Consider the following 16,372-nt stretch of genomic DNA (forward strand, 5'->3'; position numbering starts at 1 on the left):
CTACTATACCTGCTATCCCACAGTCACACTCCCTTCCCAGAGACTATTATCCCACTGTTACTATAGACACCATCTCTCCCTACTATACCTGCTATCCCACAGTCACAGTTCCTTCCCAGAGACTATTATCTCACTGTTACTATAGGCACCATCTCTCCCTACTATACCTGCTATCCCACAGCCACAGTCCCTTCCCAGAGATTATTATGCACTGTTACTATAGGCACCATCTCTCCCTACTATACCTGCTATACCACAGTCACACTCCCTTCCCAGAGACTATTATCCCACTGTTACTATAGGCACCATCTCTCCCTACTATACCTGCTATCCCACAGTCACACTCCCTTCCCAGAGACTATTATCCCACTGTTACTATAGGCACCATCTCTCCCTACTATACCTGTTATCCCACAGTCACAGTTCCTTCCCAGAGACTATTATCCCACTGTTACTATAGACACCATCTCTCCCTACTATACCTGCTATCCCACAGCCACAGTCCCTTCCTAGAGACTATTATCCCACTGTTACTATAGGCACCATCTCTCCCTACTATACCTGTTATCCCACAGCCACAGTCCCTTCCTAGAGACTATTATCCCACTGTTACTATAGGCACCATCTCTCCCTACTATACCTGCTATCCCACAGTCACACTCCCTTCCCAGAGACTATTATCCACTGTTACTATAGGCACCATCTCTCCCTACTATACCTGCTATCCCACAGTCACACTCCCTTCCCAGAGACTATTATCCCACTCTTACTATAGACACCATCTCTCCCTACTATACCTGCTATCTCACAGTCACACTCCCTTCCCAGAGACTATTATCCACTGTTACTATAGGCACTATCTCTCCCTACTATACCTGCTATCCCACAGTCACACTCCCTTCCCAGAGACTACTGTATTATCCCACTGTTACTATAGGCACCATCTTTCCCTACTATACCTGCTATCCCACAGTCACACTCCCTTCCCAGTGACTATTATCCCACTGTTACTATAGGCACCATCTCTCCCTACTATACCTGCTATCCCACAGTCACACTCCCTTCCCAGAGACTATTATCCACTGTTACTATAGACACCATCTCTCCCTACTATACCTGCTATCCCACAGTCACACTCCCTTCCCAGAGACTATTATCCCACTGTTACTATAGACACCATCTCTCCCTACTATACCTGCTATCCCACAGTCACACTCCCTTCCCAGAGACTATTATCCCACTGCTACTATAGGCTCCATCTCTCCCTACTATTCCACAGCCACAGTCCCTTTCTTAACTATTACTAACATTGGCATCTACCATCATATTTACCGGTCATGGACATAAAATACTGGCCAGGTGGCAACCCAGTTGACTATTTAGCCCACAGGCCAATGACTGAATAACTCAGGAACCCATGCTGAAGTGTTGGGAAAGGACTACCTCCCTGGGCTCATGCACTCCTTCGTAACAGGATCACATACATAGGCAATCGTCGTGAGTCATCAGCCAATGTAGGCCTGTATATGGCAATTTTATTAACATTTTTGAAGTAAGATATATATTGTTATATGTTCCTTTCATATTCTGATGACATGAATGAGAAGAAAATAATACAAAATTAGTTTGTGTTGCTTTAAGCTACTGTGGGCCAGATCCATAATAACTGAAACTGCCAATATCTAGATGTAAGTAGAAGCAGCTTACACAAGTAATGGAAGTATACAATCTGCTTTTCAAATAACCAACCAGCTTACCACAGAGGGACGACTGTGAATGAAAAGTAATATATGACAGCGCTACACTATTAAATCAAATGCTCGTTAACATGCCAGAATTCCAAACATTAGAAGACGTGAAAGCTCACTCTCAAACATCGGTACATTAATAAAATATTGATTTATTAGACAGGAGCCAATTCCTTCCATGACTAACTTATTTAGAGGTTTGCAGATGGCTCTATCCAGCTAACATTCAGTTAGTTTAATAGTGTAGAGCACTCAGCACACATATCATTTTGGCAAGAACTTTACTGGCCTTATGAGTGAGTGCAGAAAAGACATGTATATTTCCTCTCATTCTTTGCATAACTGAGTGAGGGGCAGTTTGCTCCTTCTGTATCCTATAGAGAAATGATCAACCCCCCAACCTGTGCCATTAAAGGCTCTGGGCTTATAGAACCCTTGCTCTACCATTGTTTTCCTTAGGAATCACTGGGGCTCATTTATCAACACTGGGCAAATTTGCCCATGGGCAGTTACCCAAGGCAACCAATCAAATTGTCTCATTTGTCAGTCTCCTTGCAGCTGGCTTTAAAAAGCTAATCACTGATTGGTTGCTATTGGTAACTGCCCATGGGCAAATTTGCCCAGTGTTGATAAATGAGCCCCACTGTGTCTCTGGAGAAACTAAGAGAACAGTCCATAGCTTTATAATTACCACATTAAAATGCACAGGAACATGTACTTTATGGGAGCAGAGATATGTTAGAAAAACTGAAAGGGAGAATTTATAAGGGAGACATAGCTGAGCAGTAAAGTTAAATCTGGGGAATAATGAGGCCTATTTAGTTAAAGTGGAGTATCTTGCGGCAATTCCCAACCTTTTCTAGATGCACATTCCTGGCAGAAGAAAGGGCAGCACAAAGGTCACAATCTTGAATAGTCAAGAAAAGTAGATATTTTGGGTTACAAAACATTTTTATACAGGCAATGGCATAAAAGCTCTTACAATAGGGTATTGCATATAATATAAGTGCAAGTGGACAACTACTTTTTTTTCAGGCGTTAGCCCCTTAAAGGGAACAGACATGCACGTCGATATGCTTTTATATTCACTAGGGATGCACCGAATCCACTATTTTGGATTTGGCTGAATCCCGAATCCATCTTGGAAGATTCGGCCGAACACCAAACTGAATCCTAATTTGCATATGCAAATTAGGGTCTAGAAAGGAAAAAGTGAAAAAAATTTGCCGGATTCGGTTCAGCCAGGCACAAGGATTCGGCCGAATCTGAATCCTGCTGAAAAAGGCCGAATCTTGCCAGAATCCCGAACCAAATCCTGGATTCGGTGCATCCCTAATATTCACATTCACTCTCTTTGGTAATCTTATGGGTAACCTCACCAACACAATTTGGCACCAACGTTAGTCAAGGAGCCAATGACTACTACAAAATCAAATCTATAAACTATAATAACCTTGTGCAGAACACAAATTTATTACATTTATTATGGGTAGTGATGGGCGAATTTATTTGCCAGGCGCGAATTCGCGGGCAATCTGCACGATTCGCCGCCAGCGGATAAGAAATTTCGTTGGTGTCAAAAATGAGACGCTGGCGCCGTTTCGCAAATTTTTTGCCGTTTCCCGAAACGTCGCAAATTCGCCCATCACTAATTATGGGGATAACATCAGAGATGTTTAATGTATCAAAAAGGCACAGAACAACAACCTTTTCTGTTTAGGTCAGGGACCTGTAGTTACTGAACTACAACTACCTTCATTCTACTGGCAACTGAAAGCAATCTAATGCGACAGTTTTGTGAATCTTCGTAATCGAATCTTAATATATAAATATATATAATATATATCTATATCTTATTTATCAAAATCCGAAAAGTTATCACTATTTTGTGAAAACTACTCGGACTTTTCCACCCTATTTATTAATACATTTTCACAAATTTTTCTTGTGCAGAAAAAGTCACGATAAAATCATTAAAAAATCATTAAAAAAATTAGCATGCTATGATTTTTTCGGATTTTGCACTCAAAATATACAATTTCTTCATAAAATCGCCCAAAAGCTACAATTTTTTTGGGAAACCCAGCATCTCAGAAAATCTTCCATTTGTTAACAGGACATCTGCCATTGACTTTTGCATGTTCTCGGCAGGTCTGAGTTGGAGTACTTTTTTCATTGGATTTTTAAACCCCATCAAGCTTATAGATATAAATGTCCAGAAAAGACTGACTAGGTTTTTGTTTTCTCCGAAAAATTGTAATTTCCCCTTTAAAAGTCATAATGTGTTGAAAGGGTCATTCAAATTCAAGATTATTCACCACAATAAAGACTTTTTACAGTGATTTTCTATTTGTGACTGTTTTCCTAATATTGAAGAGTATTGAGGTTTTGTTTTTCACCTTCTAAAGCAGCTCTGGGGGGTGGGGGTCGCTGACCCTGTAAACTGTTCTAAATTGATACATTTAGTTGATACATTTCTTATCTTTGTCCCTGCTGAGCAGAATCTCTGAGTTTCATTACAGGCAGTTTTAGAATTGATACAATAGTTGCTAATATCCCAAAGATACTGCTGAGAAATGTATCAACTAAATGTAACAAATTGTAACAGTTTAAAATCTGCTTCTGGATTGTTAATCTGCCAGATTAAGACACTAAAAACAGGAACATTAAAGGAGACATATAGGATCATTGAAAAAGCCCTTATTTTGTAGACAATAATGTATACTATATAGTGCTAGTTTTACTTTTGGCTGTAAATTAATTTTGTCTTCATATATGGCCCCTTTATTTGAGCTCCCCATAGATGTTCACTGGTCCCTGTGCGAGTTTCCAATGATGGGTGGAGTTGTCCTAACATTCCTGCTAGAAGGGGAACAGCCAATCATAGCCTTGCAGTCACAAAAGTACAGTCAGGCTTCAGTTCCCTATCAGGTCAGCCTAGCTGCTGATTGGTTCCTGTCCCACAGTGCAGTGTGCTGCCGGCTCCCCTGCACAGTCAGACAATTCAGCAGGCACAAAGTGGAAGAGAAAGGAGGGATTATTAGGGGGTTTGCAGAAATTTTCAATAAATCAGCCTGAAAATTTTTTTTTAGGCACAATTCTTCAATATTAGAAACAGTATAAATCTGGTACATTCTTGTTTTTCCACACAAAATGTTTTCTTTTAAACAAAGAGAGACAACACTTGAACAATGCTTTATGGAGCCTGCGGTGGACTTGCCCACCCTTTTTCATGTAGTTACATTCTTTTCATAACATTCTGCCCAGACAGCAAAAGTTAGTGAGACGGCAAATGGAGGAGAGAGAGAGAGAAGGCAATAAGCCCAATAGGCATGAAATTACTAGTTCCCCCTTAAGTCACTAGTCAAGATAAATAGGTGGGGGAGGGTGAACATTGTCTATTCTGCATGAACTTTTTAGAAATAAATTATATTGCCCAAGTAACATCACTCCTCCCAAGCAGATCTTCTATCAAGCAGGTTACAAAGGTTGCCGAGTTGAGTTTCATCCGTGACTCTTTTAGTGAAGGATCAATGGAGCCTGTAGGCTGTGTTTGTACAAACGTGGGGCAGCCACACATTACTATACCTTTGCCTCATACATTAAAAATAGAAAATAGCTGCTATAAAGAGCATGTGTAAAGGGGCTAGCTTTATTTAGAAGTTTGCTGCGTGAGTAGAAGAGAAATAATGGAATTCCAATCCTGCTGCTGTTCCAATGGAATAGCAGGTTAGCTGACCCCCATGCAGTGTCAGACTGGGGGCCACCAGGGCTGCAACATGAAGGGCCCTCCTGGCAGCCACAGGGGTCCCCTCCCCCTCTGTGAGTATGTGCACACGCCCCGTCACACTTGCACCCATAATCTTCTTTTCTTCAGGGGGCGGCTGATCTGGTGAGCGGGTCTTGCCCAGCTGGGGCCCATGAGGGTGGCGGCCCACCAGATTTTTTTCCCAGTGTCCTGCCAGCCCAGTCCAACCCTGCCCCCATTTTTAGAACTAAACCCTAAAAATAAATAGGGCTACAAATGCCCTGTTTTATATACTGAGCTTACTGCACCAGCCTAAAGTTTCAGCTTGTCAATAGCAGCAATGATCCAGGACTTCAAACTTGTCACAGGGGGTCACCATCTTGGAAAGTGTCTGTGACACTCACATGCTCAGTGGGCTCTGAGCAGCTGTTGAGAAGCTAAGCTTAGGGGTCGTCACTAATTATCCAGCAGAAAATGAGCTTCCCTTGTAATATAAGCTGATGCTACAGGGCTGATTATTAAATTCTGATGCTAATTGCACTGGTTTCTGTGCTGCCATGTAGTAATTATCTGTATTAATTACTAATCAGCCTTATATTGTGACATTTCTATTCTATGTGTACTGTATATTGTGAGTGGGTCCCTAAGCTCAGTAAGTGAAAGCAGCACAGAGCATGTGCAGTGAATCAGCAGAAAAGAAGATGGGGAGCTACTGGGGCATCTTTGGAGACACCGATCTTTACTGCTAAAAAGCTGTGGTTGTCTTGGGCTGGTACAGAAGCACAAAACATAATGTGCAACATTTCTAACTACTTCTTTAGCTTTACTTTCCTGGTCCTTTAAATTGCTAACCTTTTACCTAGAATCCTTTCATCAATTCACATGCGGCAAGGAATGGCACTTACCAGAAGGCCAGATTATATGGACAACTCTTACAAGAGCAGTTTTAGTTTAGCTCATTTACATTTAAGCTTCATATAAAAGTTGAGGCAGAATCAACAGTTTTTTTAGCTGTGGGTCCAGACTAATCAGTTTGAACTTACCTAGTTTAGTAGAAAGTATATTACTGTGCATTAAATTGGTAGCATATCAAGGGGCCATTTAAAGGGATGTTTTAGTATTTTATAGACTATGGCTTATGGCTAATTCTAAGCAACTGTATATATACTGTGTATAGTTTTTAAATTGGCTTCTGGTTCTATCCAACTGTCAAAATAGGGGTCACTGACCCCATCTAAAAAAAACAAATGCTTTGTGAGGCTAAATTTTTCTTTGCTGTTGCTACTTTTTATTACTTTTAGCTTTCTAATCAGGGCCTCTTCTATTCATTTATCAGTCCCTTTTTCACAAAACAGTGCATGGTTGCTAGGGTAATTTGGACCCTAGCAACCTGCTGAAAATGCAAACTAGAGAGCTTGTTCAAATTTTATCAAAGTTCGAATTTCGAATTTATGTGAATTTTTTTTTTATTCTAATAAATTCTAATATACTCAAAACTCAAATGGGGGGTTATTTCAGAAAAAACACCTAGGGGCAGATTTATTTTTATATAAAATATATTATTTATTTTTAAATTCAAATTTCGAGGTAATTTTAGTGTACTTCATCCAAATTCGATTTGAATTTGAAAAAAAATTGAAAATTTAAATTTATCATGTACTGTATCTTTAAAAATTTGACTTTGACTATTCGCCATCTAAAACCTGCTGAATTGCTGTTTTAGCCTATGCAGGACCTCCTGGAACCTATTTGGAGTCATTTGGTGGAATGAAAAAAAAATTTTTGTTTGAAAATACTTCAAATTGAATTCGATCGAATACGATCCGAATTGGATTTGAACGATCGGCTACAGCCTATTCATGCGTAGTTACAAAGTTACATTTTTTTAATAAATTTCAGTTGGTCTTTTTTTATTCGAATTTCGAGTAGATGGGAGTTTACAAAAACTCCCATCACCTCGAAATTCGACCCTTGATAAATCTGCCCCCTTATATTTGATCGAATAGTCCCGACTCGAAAATTCGAATCTAATTCGAATTGAGTTTTCCCTACGAAAAAAAACTCAGGAAGGCACTTAACATATTAAAATTGTTCAACGGACCTCTGAAATTGACTTGTGAATGAACTCTGCAGGTTTTAGATGGCGAATATTTGAATTAACACTGTTTCCATGGTCGAGGGGTGATGAACCTTACATTGGAAATTACATTCGAATTGGGGGATTAAAATCCAAATGTGTGAATTTTGACACCAAATAACAATTCAAAAATTCGAATTCAAATTTCAAATTCAACCCTTAATAAATCTGCCCCTTAATATCGTATCATCGCGTGGGTTGTCTAGCAGTTCAGCTAAATACACAATCGCACACACACCCCCATACACAGAAAAATAAAGAAAACCTGGAAACAAGGTAAAATTAAGAGTGCTCCTCAAACAATGACAAGTATGAATTCTATTTAGTGCTGAATGTTATTGTTTGACTTCCTGATACAGAGATAAAATCACCAGTGAGGAAACAGTGGGTCTGTGACTGGTTACACAAACAATACCGAGTATCTAGGGAACCAACGCTCTCCCAGCTGTGTGTATCCCACAATATAATGGTCGCTGCCCACAGTTTATTCACCGCAGAAACGAAATCTGATTTAATCAGTGGGGTTAAACCATTTCTGGAACATAAATTGTAACTCTCTGCCTTCAAACAAGTATAATGACCTGCCAGGATGTAAACGTGCTCTTCGCTCCTCAGCAGTACGACAACAAATGCCCCAGGCGCTGTTTGACATCCCTATCACATCGCAGCTAGACAGGACATGTATTCCGTATCCCAGTGAAGTTTGTAAGAACTATAAATGGCGGTGTGAGTAGGATTTTGACTAGGGTACAACCGGCATTGAGTTTGTATTAGGGATGCACTGAATCCACTATTTTGGATTCGGCCGAACCCTGAATCCTTTGCGAAAGATTTGGCCAAATACCGTACCGAATCCTAATTTGCATATGTAAATTATGGGTAGGAAGGGAAGACTTTTTTCCTTCCTTGTTTTTTGACAAAAAGTCTAGAGATTTCCTTCCCCGCCCCTCATTTGCCTATGCAAATTAGGATTTGGGTCGGCCGGGCAGAAGTAAGTAATTAAGTAAGTCAGGTTGAAAAAAGACACATGTCCATCAAGTTCAACCTTTTAACCCTATTTTAACCTGCCTAACTGCTGGTTGATCCATTCCAGAGAAAGGCAATAAAACCCCATCTGAAGCCTCAGAGGGGGAAACAATTCCTTCCTGATTCCAAAATGGCAATCAGACCAGTCCCTGGATCAACTTCCATAACCCTGTATTCCCTCAGTTGCTAAACACCATCCAACCCCTTCTTAAAGCTATCTAATGTATCAGCCGGTATGAATCTGAATTCTGCTGAAAAAGGTTGAATCCTGCCCAAATCCTGGACTGAATCCTGGATGTGGTGCATCCCTAGTTTCTATGTTCCCCCATCTGTGTGGTTTCCTCAAATACTCAGTATCCATCTCCACTGGGCCTGGGACTGAAGAGAATGATAAGCTCTGTGTCCCATATTGGTGGTACAGGATAATAAAAGTGACAACTTACTGGGCGGGAAGCTTTGCACTGTACCAGTTTCTGTAGCCCTGGTATTTTATGGCGCAAATGTTTCTCAGAGAAAGCTTTTCCCTTTATGGAATCCGATTCGGAACCGCAGAAATTATGCTAATTCCTAACATATGCTGTAAAAATACAAACATCCAAAGTAATCTAACAAATACTATCCCCTTTTTTCTGATCTTATCTGTTCCACTGTAATGTGAATTCATGAAAAACAAAGCTTTAAAGGTTTTTGAACCAATTGCCACCCCAAATAGTGCACAACCTGCAAGCACCCAAACTGCACTGGTGACTGCCCATAGGGAGCTGGGGCCTCCCACTAAGAATCACACACACAATCAGCAACCTCATGTGCACTCAAAAGATGGGAGAGAAAGGTGGCAGAGCAGGAATCATACAGTAGACCCTACAACTGCCTGGTCCCCCCAACCACCCTGTATAGTTGTTACACCACTGCTGTCTGCCCTACAAAATTCCTGGTGCCCCCATTCCAGTACTTTAACTACAGACTTGCATAGTGGGGTTGGCACCTGCGGTCTTCCACCAAATCCGATCCGGTCTCTAACTCCTACATGGCAGCTTAGAAACCAGTGCAATTGGCATCAGAATGTAATAACTAGACCTGTAGCATCAGTTTCTATAACACGTTAGCCTCATTTTCTGCCTGATGTTTTGCAATGACCCCTCTGCTTAGCTGTCAGGAGCACACTGAGCATGTGCAGCGTCACTGATACTCCTAACAATATCCAAGATCGGCAGCTCCTGTGACAAGAATCAAAAGTGTTATAGTGATGCTAAAACTTTATGATGGTACATTAAGCTCAGTATATATATATATTTCTAGACATAAGTAAGTAATCCCTGAAGACGTTTCACTACTTATTCGAGCAACTTCTTCAGTTCAACCTGAACAGAAGAAGCTGCGCGGATGAATAGTGAAACTTCTTCAATGATTACTCAGCAAGTCCAGTTGTTCTAGATTTACTGTACTTCTACTAGATATACCATGACCTGGATGAATGAAAACCCGCTTAGACACATATCACAAACACATTCTCAATCCTGCAGCACTGGGAAGCTCTCGGGACATCATTAGTAACAAAACAAGCAGGTACAAAGCACAGCTGCAAATGCCACTCTGCACAGTCACATACAAAAAGATGACCCCAAAACCCCATGTCCCTCAGAAAATGTACCATCCAAGGGCATGCCTCCCATCCAAGTATTGTCAGACACCAATGCATATGATTAAGCCTTAGACACACAGACACATTCTGAGTACACAATCCTATGTATTAATTTGAGGTGTAGCATGACCTTCATCACACAAGGGTTGTGGTACAGAAGCCCAAATATACAACATTATCCATTTCTCCATCTAAACTAGGGATGCACCGAATCCAGGATTCGGCTGGGGATTCAGCCAGGATTCGGCCTTTTTCAGCAGGATTTGGAGTCGGCTCAATCCTTGTGCCTGGCGAACCAAATTCGAATCCTAATTTGCATATGCAAATTAGGGGCGGGGAGGAAAATCAAGTGACTTTTCGTCCCAAAACAAGGAAGTAAAAAAAAAATTCCCCCACTGTTTCCTTTCCCACCCCTAATTTGCATATGCAAATTAGGATTCGGAATCGGTAGTTGCCCTAATCTTTCACAAACGATTCTGGAATTTGGCCGAATCCAAAATAAAGAATCCCTAATCTAAACACACAGATCTCCTCAGGGTCGGACTGGGGGGCTTGTGGCCCACCAGGGCTACTGACCCAGGGCCTCCCTCCGGCCCCCCGCTACTGCTCTAGTGCTGCTCTAGTGCACCGGGTCTCTGCGGGTGCGCACGGCATCATGTCAGTGCGCACGTGCGCGGCGCAACGTTTGTGCGCACGCGTAAAATGCTTATTTTGCCACGACCCCCGACAAAGAGGGGTCGCGCAACACCAAGAAGCGGATCTGGGCCGGCAGGGCCCACAAGAGCCCAGGGCCCACCGGGTTTTTTCCCGGTGTCCCGCCGGCCCAGTCCAACATTGCATCTCCTGCTGTCGTCTATGTCCCCAACCTCCTACCTCTTGGAAAACATGTGCAAAGGCAGCTTCATTAGTAAACAGATTTCCTTCTCCGCTCCCCCCTTCCTCCTCCTCCATTGCGCTCTGGACTCCTACATAACTCCTGCTCTCTCAAACCCTCCCTCCCACAGAAAGGCAGAGTCTGTAGCTTGTCAAACGTTCCCTTCACTGTTCATCTCAGCACTAACACTTTTATAAAGCTTTATATATATATTGAATATGCAGGGGCAGGGTTTGCAGGGGAGAGCAGGGCAGAGTTATGTGCCATGGTCAGATAATGGCAAAGAAAGTATTTGAAGTCATGTTACTATACTATGCTGCTTTTTCATATGCCTGGGGGGATGACAAAACAACAAGTAGTATATTTGTGTGGGTGTTTAGTTTGGGGAATGGAGAGGAAAGCCTTTCATGCTATTGCACTGCCAGTGCTGATTAAGGGTAAGGGCACACGAGCAGATTCAGGGAGATTAGTGGCTCGACGACAAATCATGAGGTAACTTCGGCCGACTTCAGAAAACGAAGCGCCGCAAGTTCCATCCCGCTGTAGATTTTTCATTATAGCCGGCGGGAAGGCAGTTCGGGGAGTTTATCGTCCCGAACAAGAGGCTATTTGTCGCTGGGGCGACTAATCTCCCCTAATCTGCCCTTGTGCCCTGACCCTAAAGGGATGCAAAGGGAAAGTGCAGGGCATTCAGAAAACTGTAGTGATGGGCGAATTTATTTGCTAGGCTCGAATTTGCGGCAAATTTCCACGTTTTGCAGATGGGGAATAAATGCACGAAATTGATGCAACAATTTGCGAAATAGCCGGGAAAATTCAGTGGCGAATTTTCGTAGGCGTCAAAGTTTCCTTACGCTGCAGATAATTCTGACGCCGGCAACAATTTAGACACCGGTGACAATTAAACGCATGCCCATTGAATTCAATGCGAATGAAGCCGGCATCAAAATTCACGTTAATCAAATTATTCGCTGTTTCGCTCGACAAATTCTGCCATCGCTAGTAAACTGCTCTTAAAGGGATTGTTCACCTTAGGGTTAACTTTTAGTATGATGTGGAGAGATATTCTGAGACAATTTGCAATTGGTTTTCATTTTTTATCATTTGTGGTTTTCTAGCTTTTCATGCAGCAGCTCTCCTGCGATTTTAGCAATCTGTTACTAGAGTCCAAATTACCCTAGCAACCGTGCAGTGATTTGAACAATAGACTGGAATATTAATAGGAGAGGCCTGAATAGAAAGGTGAGTAATAAAAAGTAGTAATAACAATAAGTCTGCAGACTTACAGAGCATTTGCTTTTTACAAGGGGTCAGTGACCCCCATTTGCAAGCTGGAAAGAGTCAAAAGAACGAGGCGAATAATTAAAAACTATACAAAATAAATAATGAAGATCAAATGAAAAGTTGCTAAGAACTGGCCATTCAATAACATATTAATGAACATACTAACGAACTGCCTTCGCCTGTCTTTCCGTCCACTATAATAAAAAGTCGCCTGTGCTAAAACACACACGCGCGCCATTTTCCGAAGTTGCCTCACGAGGAAACTTCCGACGACTTCAGAAAATAAAGCGTCACATTTAGCGCAGGCAACTTTTCATTGTAGCGGTCGAGAAGACACGCGAAGGCAGTTCGGGGAGATTGTTGCCCAGAAGAAGAGGAGATTAGTCGCCAGGCGACTAAATCTCCCTGAACCTGCTCGTGTGGACTGACCCTTAGGGCAAGGCCAGACGAGGTGTTTTTGTGGCATTTTTACGTTGCATTTTTAAAAAAGAACTGCCAGGCGTAATTACGCCACTGAAACCACATGCGACCGTCAACATGCGTATTTCAGCATGTAGGATTCTTTTCCCAACATGCACTTCTCATTATTTTCATTGTTCTCATTGAGAATTTGGATGCAGTTTATGCTTATTTACGCCTGGCTGTTCTTTTTTAAAAGAACGCCACGTCTGCCCTTGCCCTTAAAGTTAACTTAAAGGTGAACCACCTCTTTAATTGACAGCAGTGACAGCCAATGACAGTGAGGACAGACTTGTCATGCAAATAAATCTGACTTCAACTTCAGAGCTGGCCAGAGGCCGGCAGAAGAGAAGCAGCTTCCAGTGGGTTCACTATAAAAAGTGAAATATTTTGAAAACTATATAAAATGACATTGTATTTAGGAACTTTAATATTATGATGATTCATTTCAAGAATTGTTTGGCGATAGCATGTTAAGGGGCCACAAACAGCGAATTTGCTCTACCACTAAAAACCACATGTTTCTCAGGGAATCGCGTTACTAAACTCGACCCCAGGCTGGGGAGGTCCGAGTAGCCTAAATATAAGCCATATGAATAATGTGTCAGACTCCATGAATGTACATATAGAAAACATCACAGCAAATAGAAAGAAACATGAACAGTGACATCAGAGCTCAGTAATGCCTTCTGGGGCCAATGAAGATCTCCCCAGGGACCCGTGTGGATCCTGTTATATTTAATGTAAAAATGATGTTGCTTTCTCTGGCATTCACATGAATATATAAATTGGGGCAAGATGAGATGACTGAATGTTGTCTAGAGATCAGCAGGAATATAAACTACATGTTACTAACTAGCAAAATGTTACAATATGTCTGAAAAGGAAACTGTCAATATAAAGTAAAAAAAAAAAACAGATGTCAATTTAAAGGGATACTGTCATGGGAAAAAATGTTTTGTTTTTTTTTCAAAACACATCAGTTATTAGTGCTGCTCCAGCAGAATTCTGCACTGGAATTCGTTTCGCAAAAGAGTAAACAGATTTTTTTATATTTAATTTTGAAATTTGACATGGGGCTAGACATATTGTCAGCTTCCCAGCTGCCCCAAGACATGTGACTTGTGCTTGTCAGTAGCAGCAATAATCCAGGACTTCAAACTTGTCAAAGGGGTTCACCATCTTGGAAATGCACATGCTCAGTAGGCTCTGAGCAGTTGTTGAGAAGCTGTGTTTAGGGGTCATCACAAATTATCAAGCAGAAAATGAGGTTGGTCTGTAATATGAGCTGATGATTATCTGTATTAATTACTAATCAGCCTTATATTGTGACATTTCTATTCTATGTGTACTGTATATTGTGAGTGGGTCCCTAAGCTCAGTAAGTGACAGCAGCACAGAGCATGTGCAGTGAATCAGCAGAAAAGAAGATGGGGAGCTACTGGGGCATCTTTTGGAGACACAGATCTTTACTGCTAAAGGGCTGTGGTACAGAAGCCAAAATATACAACATTATCCATTTCTCCATTTAAACTAGGGATGCACCGAATCTAGGATTCGGTTGTGGATTCGGCCAGGATTCATCCTTTTTCAGACGGATTTGGCCGAATCCTTTTGCCTGGCGAACCGAATTCTAATTCTAATTTGCATATACAAATTAAGGGTGGGAAGGGAAATCCCAGCTGTCCCAAGTCATGTGACTTGAGCTATGATAAAATTCAGTCACTCTTTACTGCTCCCTAACACAAGATAACAGCTGCCTGGTAGATCTAAGAACAGCACTTAATAGTAAAATCCAGGTCCCACAGAGACACATTCAGTTACATTGAGTAGGAGAAACAACAGTCTGCCAGAAAGCAGTTCCATCCTAAAGTGCTGGCTCTTTCTGAAAGCACATGACCAGGCAAAATGACCTGAGATGCACCTACACACCAATATTACAACTAAAAAATACACTTGCTGGTTCAGGAATTAAATTTTATATTGTAGAGTGAATAATTTGCAGTGTAAACAGTGTCATTTAAAAATAAAAACGACATCATAAAAATCATGACAGAATCCTTTAAGGTCTGGCCACGTGAGTCAGAGCAAATAGTCTACTCTCTATAGGTTAAAAACATGTTTTAACCTTTTTTAGATGGGAAAAAAGATGTGGATTATGATTTACAATCCTAGAGAGATATCGGCATTATATGCAGGTTGAGCTGTCAAAAGAGGGACTGTCCCTCTAAAAACTCTAGAGAGAGAGAGAGAGAGAGAGAGAGAGAGAGAGGGGTGCTTAGAGCAGATAGAGAGAGAGAGGTGCTTAGAGTAGAGAGAAAGACAGAGGTGCTTAGAGGAGAGAGGGAGGGGGAGAGAGAGAGAGAGAGAGAGAGAGAGAGAGAGAGAGGTGCTTAGAGCAGAGAGAGAGAGAGAGAGAGAGAGAGAGGGATGCTTAGAGTAGAGAGAGAGGTGCTTAGAGTAGAGCGAGAGTAGAGAGAGAGGTGCTTAAAATAGAGAGAGAGAGAGAGAGGTGCTTAGAGTAGAGCGAAAGAGAGAGAAAGGTGCTTGAAGTAGAGAGAGAGGTGCTTAGAGTAGAGCGAGAGAGAGAGAGAGGTGCTTAAAGTAGAGCGAGAGAGAGAGAGAGGTGCTTAAAGTAGAGAGAGAGAGAGAGAGAGAGAGGTGCTTAGAGTAGAGAGAGGGAGAGAGAGAGAGAGAGGCTTAGAGTAGAGAGAGGAGTAGAGAGAGAGAGAGGATACTTACAGGATGGAGGTGTGTGGGGGGACGGAGGGCACAGTCTCCAGCATGAGGTGCATACAGCGGACAGTTGTGCGGAAGCAGAGGCAGCGGCTCGGACACGAGTGGGAGATTTGGGGCAGAACAAGGACTAACAGCCCCGCTGTGATATAGAGACAGGCTCCCGCTTTGTCCATCATCGTCATCATCCAGGGGAACTAAGGGGAAGCGGGGACGGGGATAAGATATGAAAGGGGTGAATAGAGGAGGCAGAATAGACACGTCCTCCCCTCGCCCACTCCGGCTCCTCTCTGCGCACATTCCAGGCTCGGCAGCTGTGGGAAGAGGATGTGACACTATTTGCCCTAAACCGACGTGCTCGGGAGCCACCTAGCGGCGCTATCAGGAATGGCGATTGTTTGGCTCCTGATATTAAAGCTGATCCTGCGGGACTTCTCTGCGCTCTGCTGCCCACTCTTGCGCTTCACTTGCACAATCCGAGCAGAGAGAGAACGAGCTCACCCATTATTAGCCCTCGGACCTTCTACCCTTTTTTTTTTTTAAACAATTATCTTTATTTAATAGCCAACAGCAAGGAAGTATTTGACTTTCCCTATAGCCAGGGAAGCAATTTCTAGTTTGTGGCCTGTTCCCTAAAGTCCTATTTATTTTCCAGCATTTGGTCTCTGCAGCTTTTTCTTGGGGTTCTGTTTCCCTGAGAAGAGTCAAGTAGACTAGA

The 16,372-nt window shown here is 42.1% G+C and overlaps 1 protein-coding gene across 2 annotated transcripts in view; it reads right to left on the minus strand.

Moving 5' to 3' along the window:
• Nucleotides 1-15,967, minus strand: part of pxdn.S (peroxidasin S homeolog) — an 80,700-nt gene extending 64,733 nt beyond the window's left edge. For both annotated transcript variants that reach the window (XM_018265915.2, XM_018265914.2), the window contains exon 1: nucleotides 15,661-15,967. In XM_018265915.2, the coding sequence (XP_018121404.1) occupies nucleotides 15,661-15,842 (182 nt within the window). In that variant the 5' untranslated portion in view covers nucleotides 15,843-15,967. The remainder of the gene's footprint in view (nucleotides 1-15,660) is intronic.
• Between the last annotated feature and the right edge of the window lie 405 nt (nucleotides 15,968-16,372).

This window comes from Xenopus laevis, chromosome 5S, assembly GCF_017654675.1.
Source record: "Xenopus laevis strain J_2021 chromosome 5S, Xenopus_laevis_v10.1, whole genome shotgun sequence".
In the NCBI taxonomy this organism is placed as follows: domain Eukaryota; kingdom Metazoa; phylum Chordata; class Amphibia; order Anura; family Pipidae; genus Xenopus; species Xenopus laevis.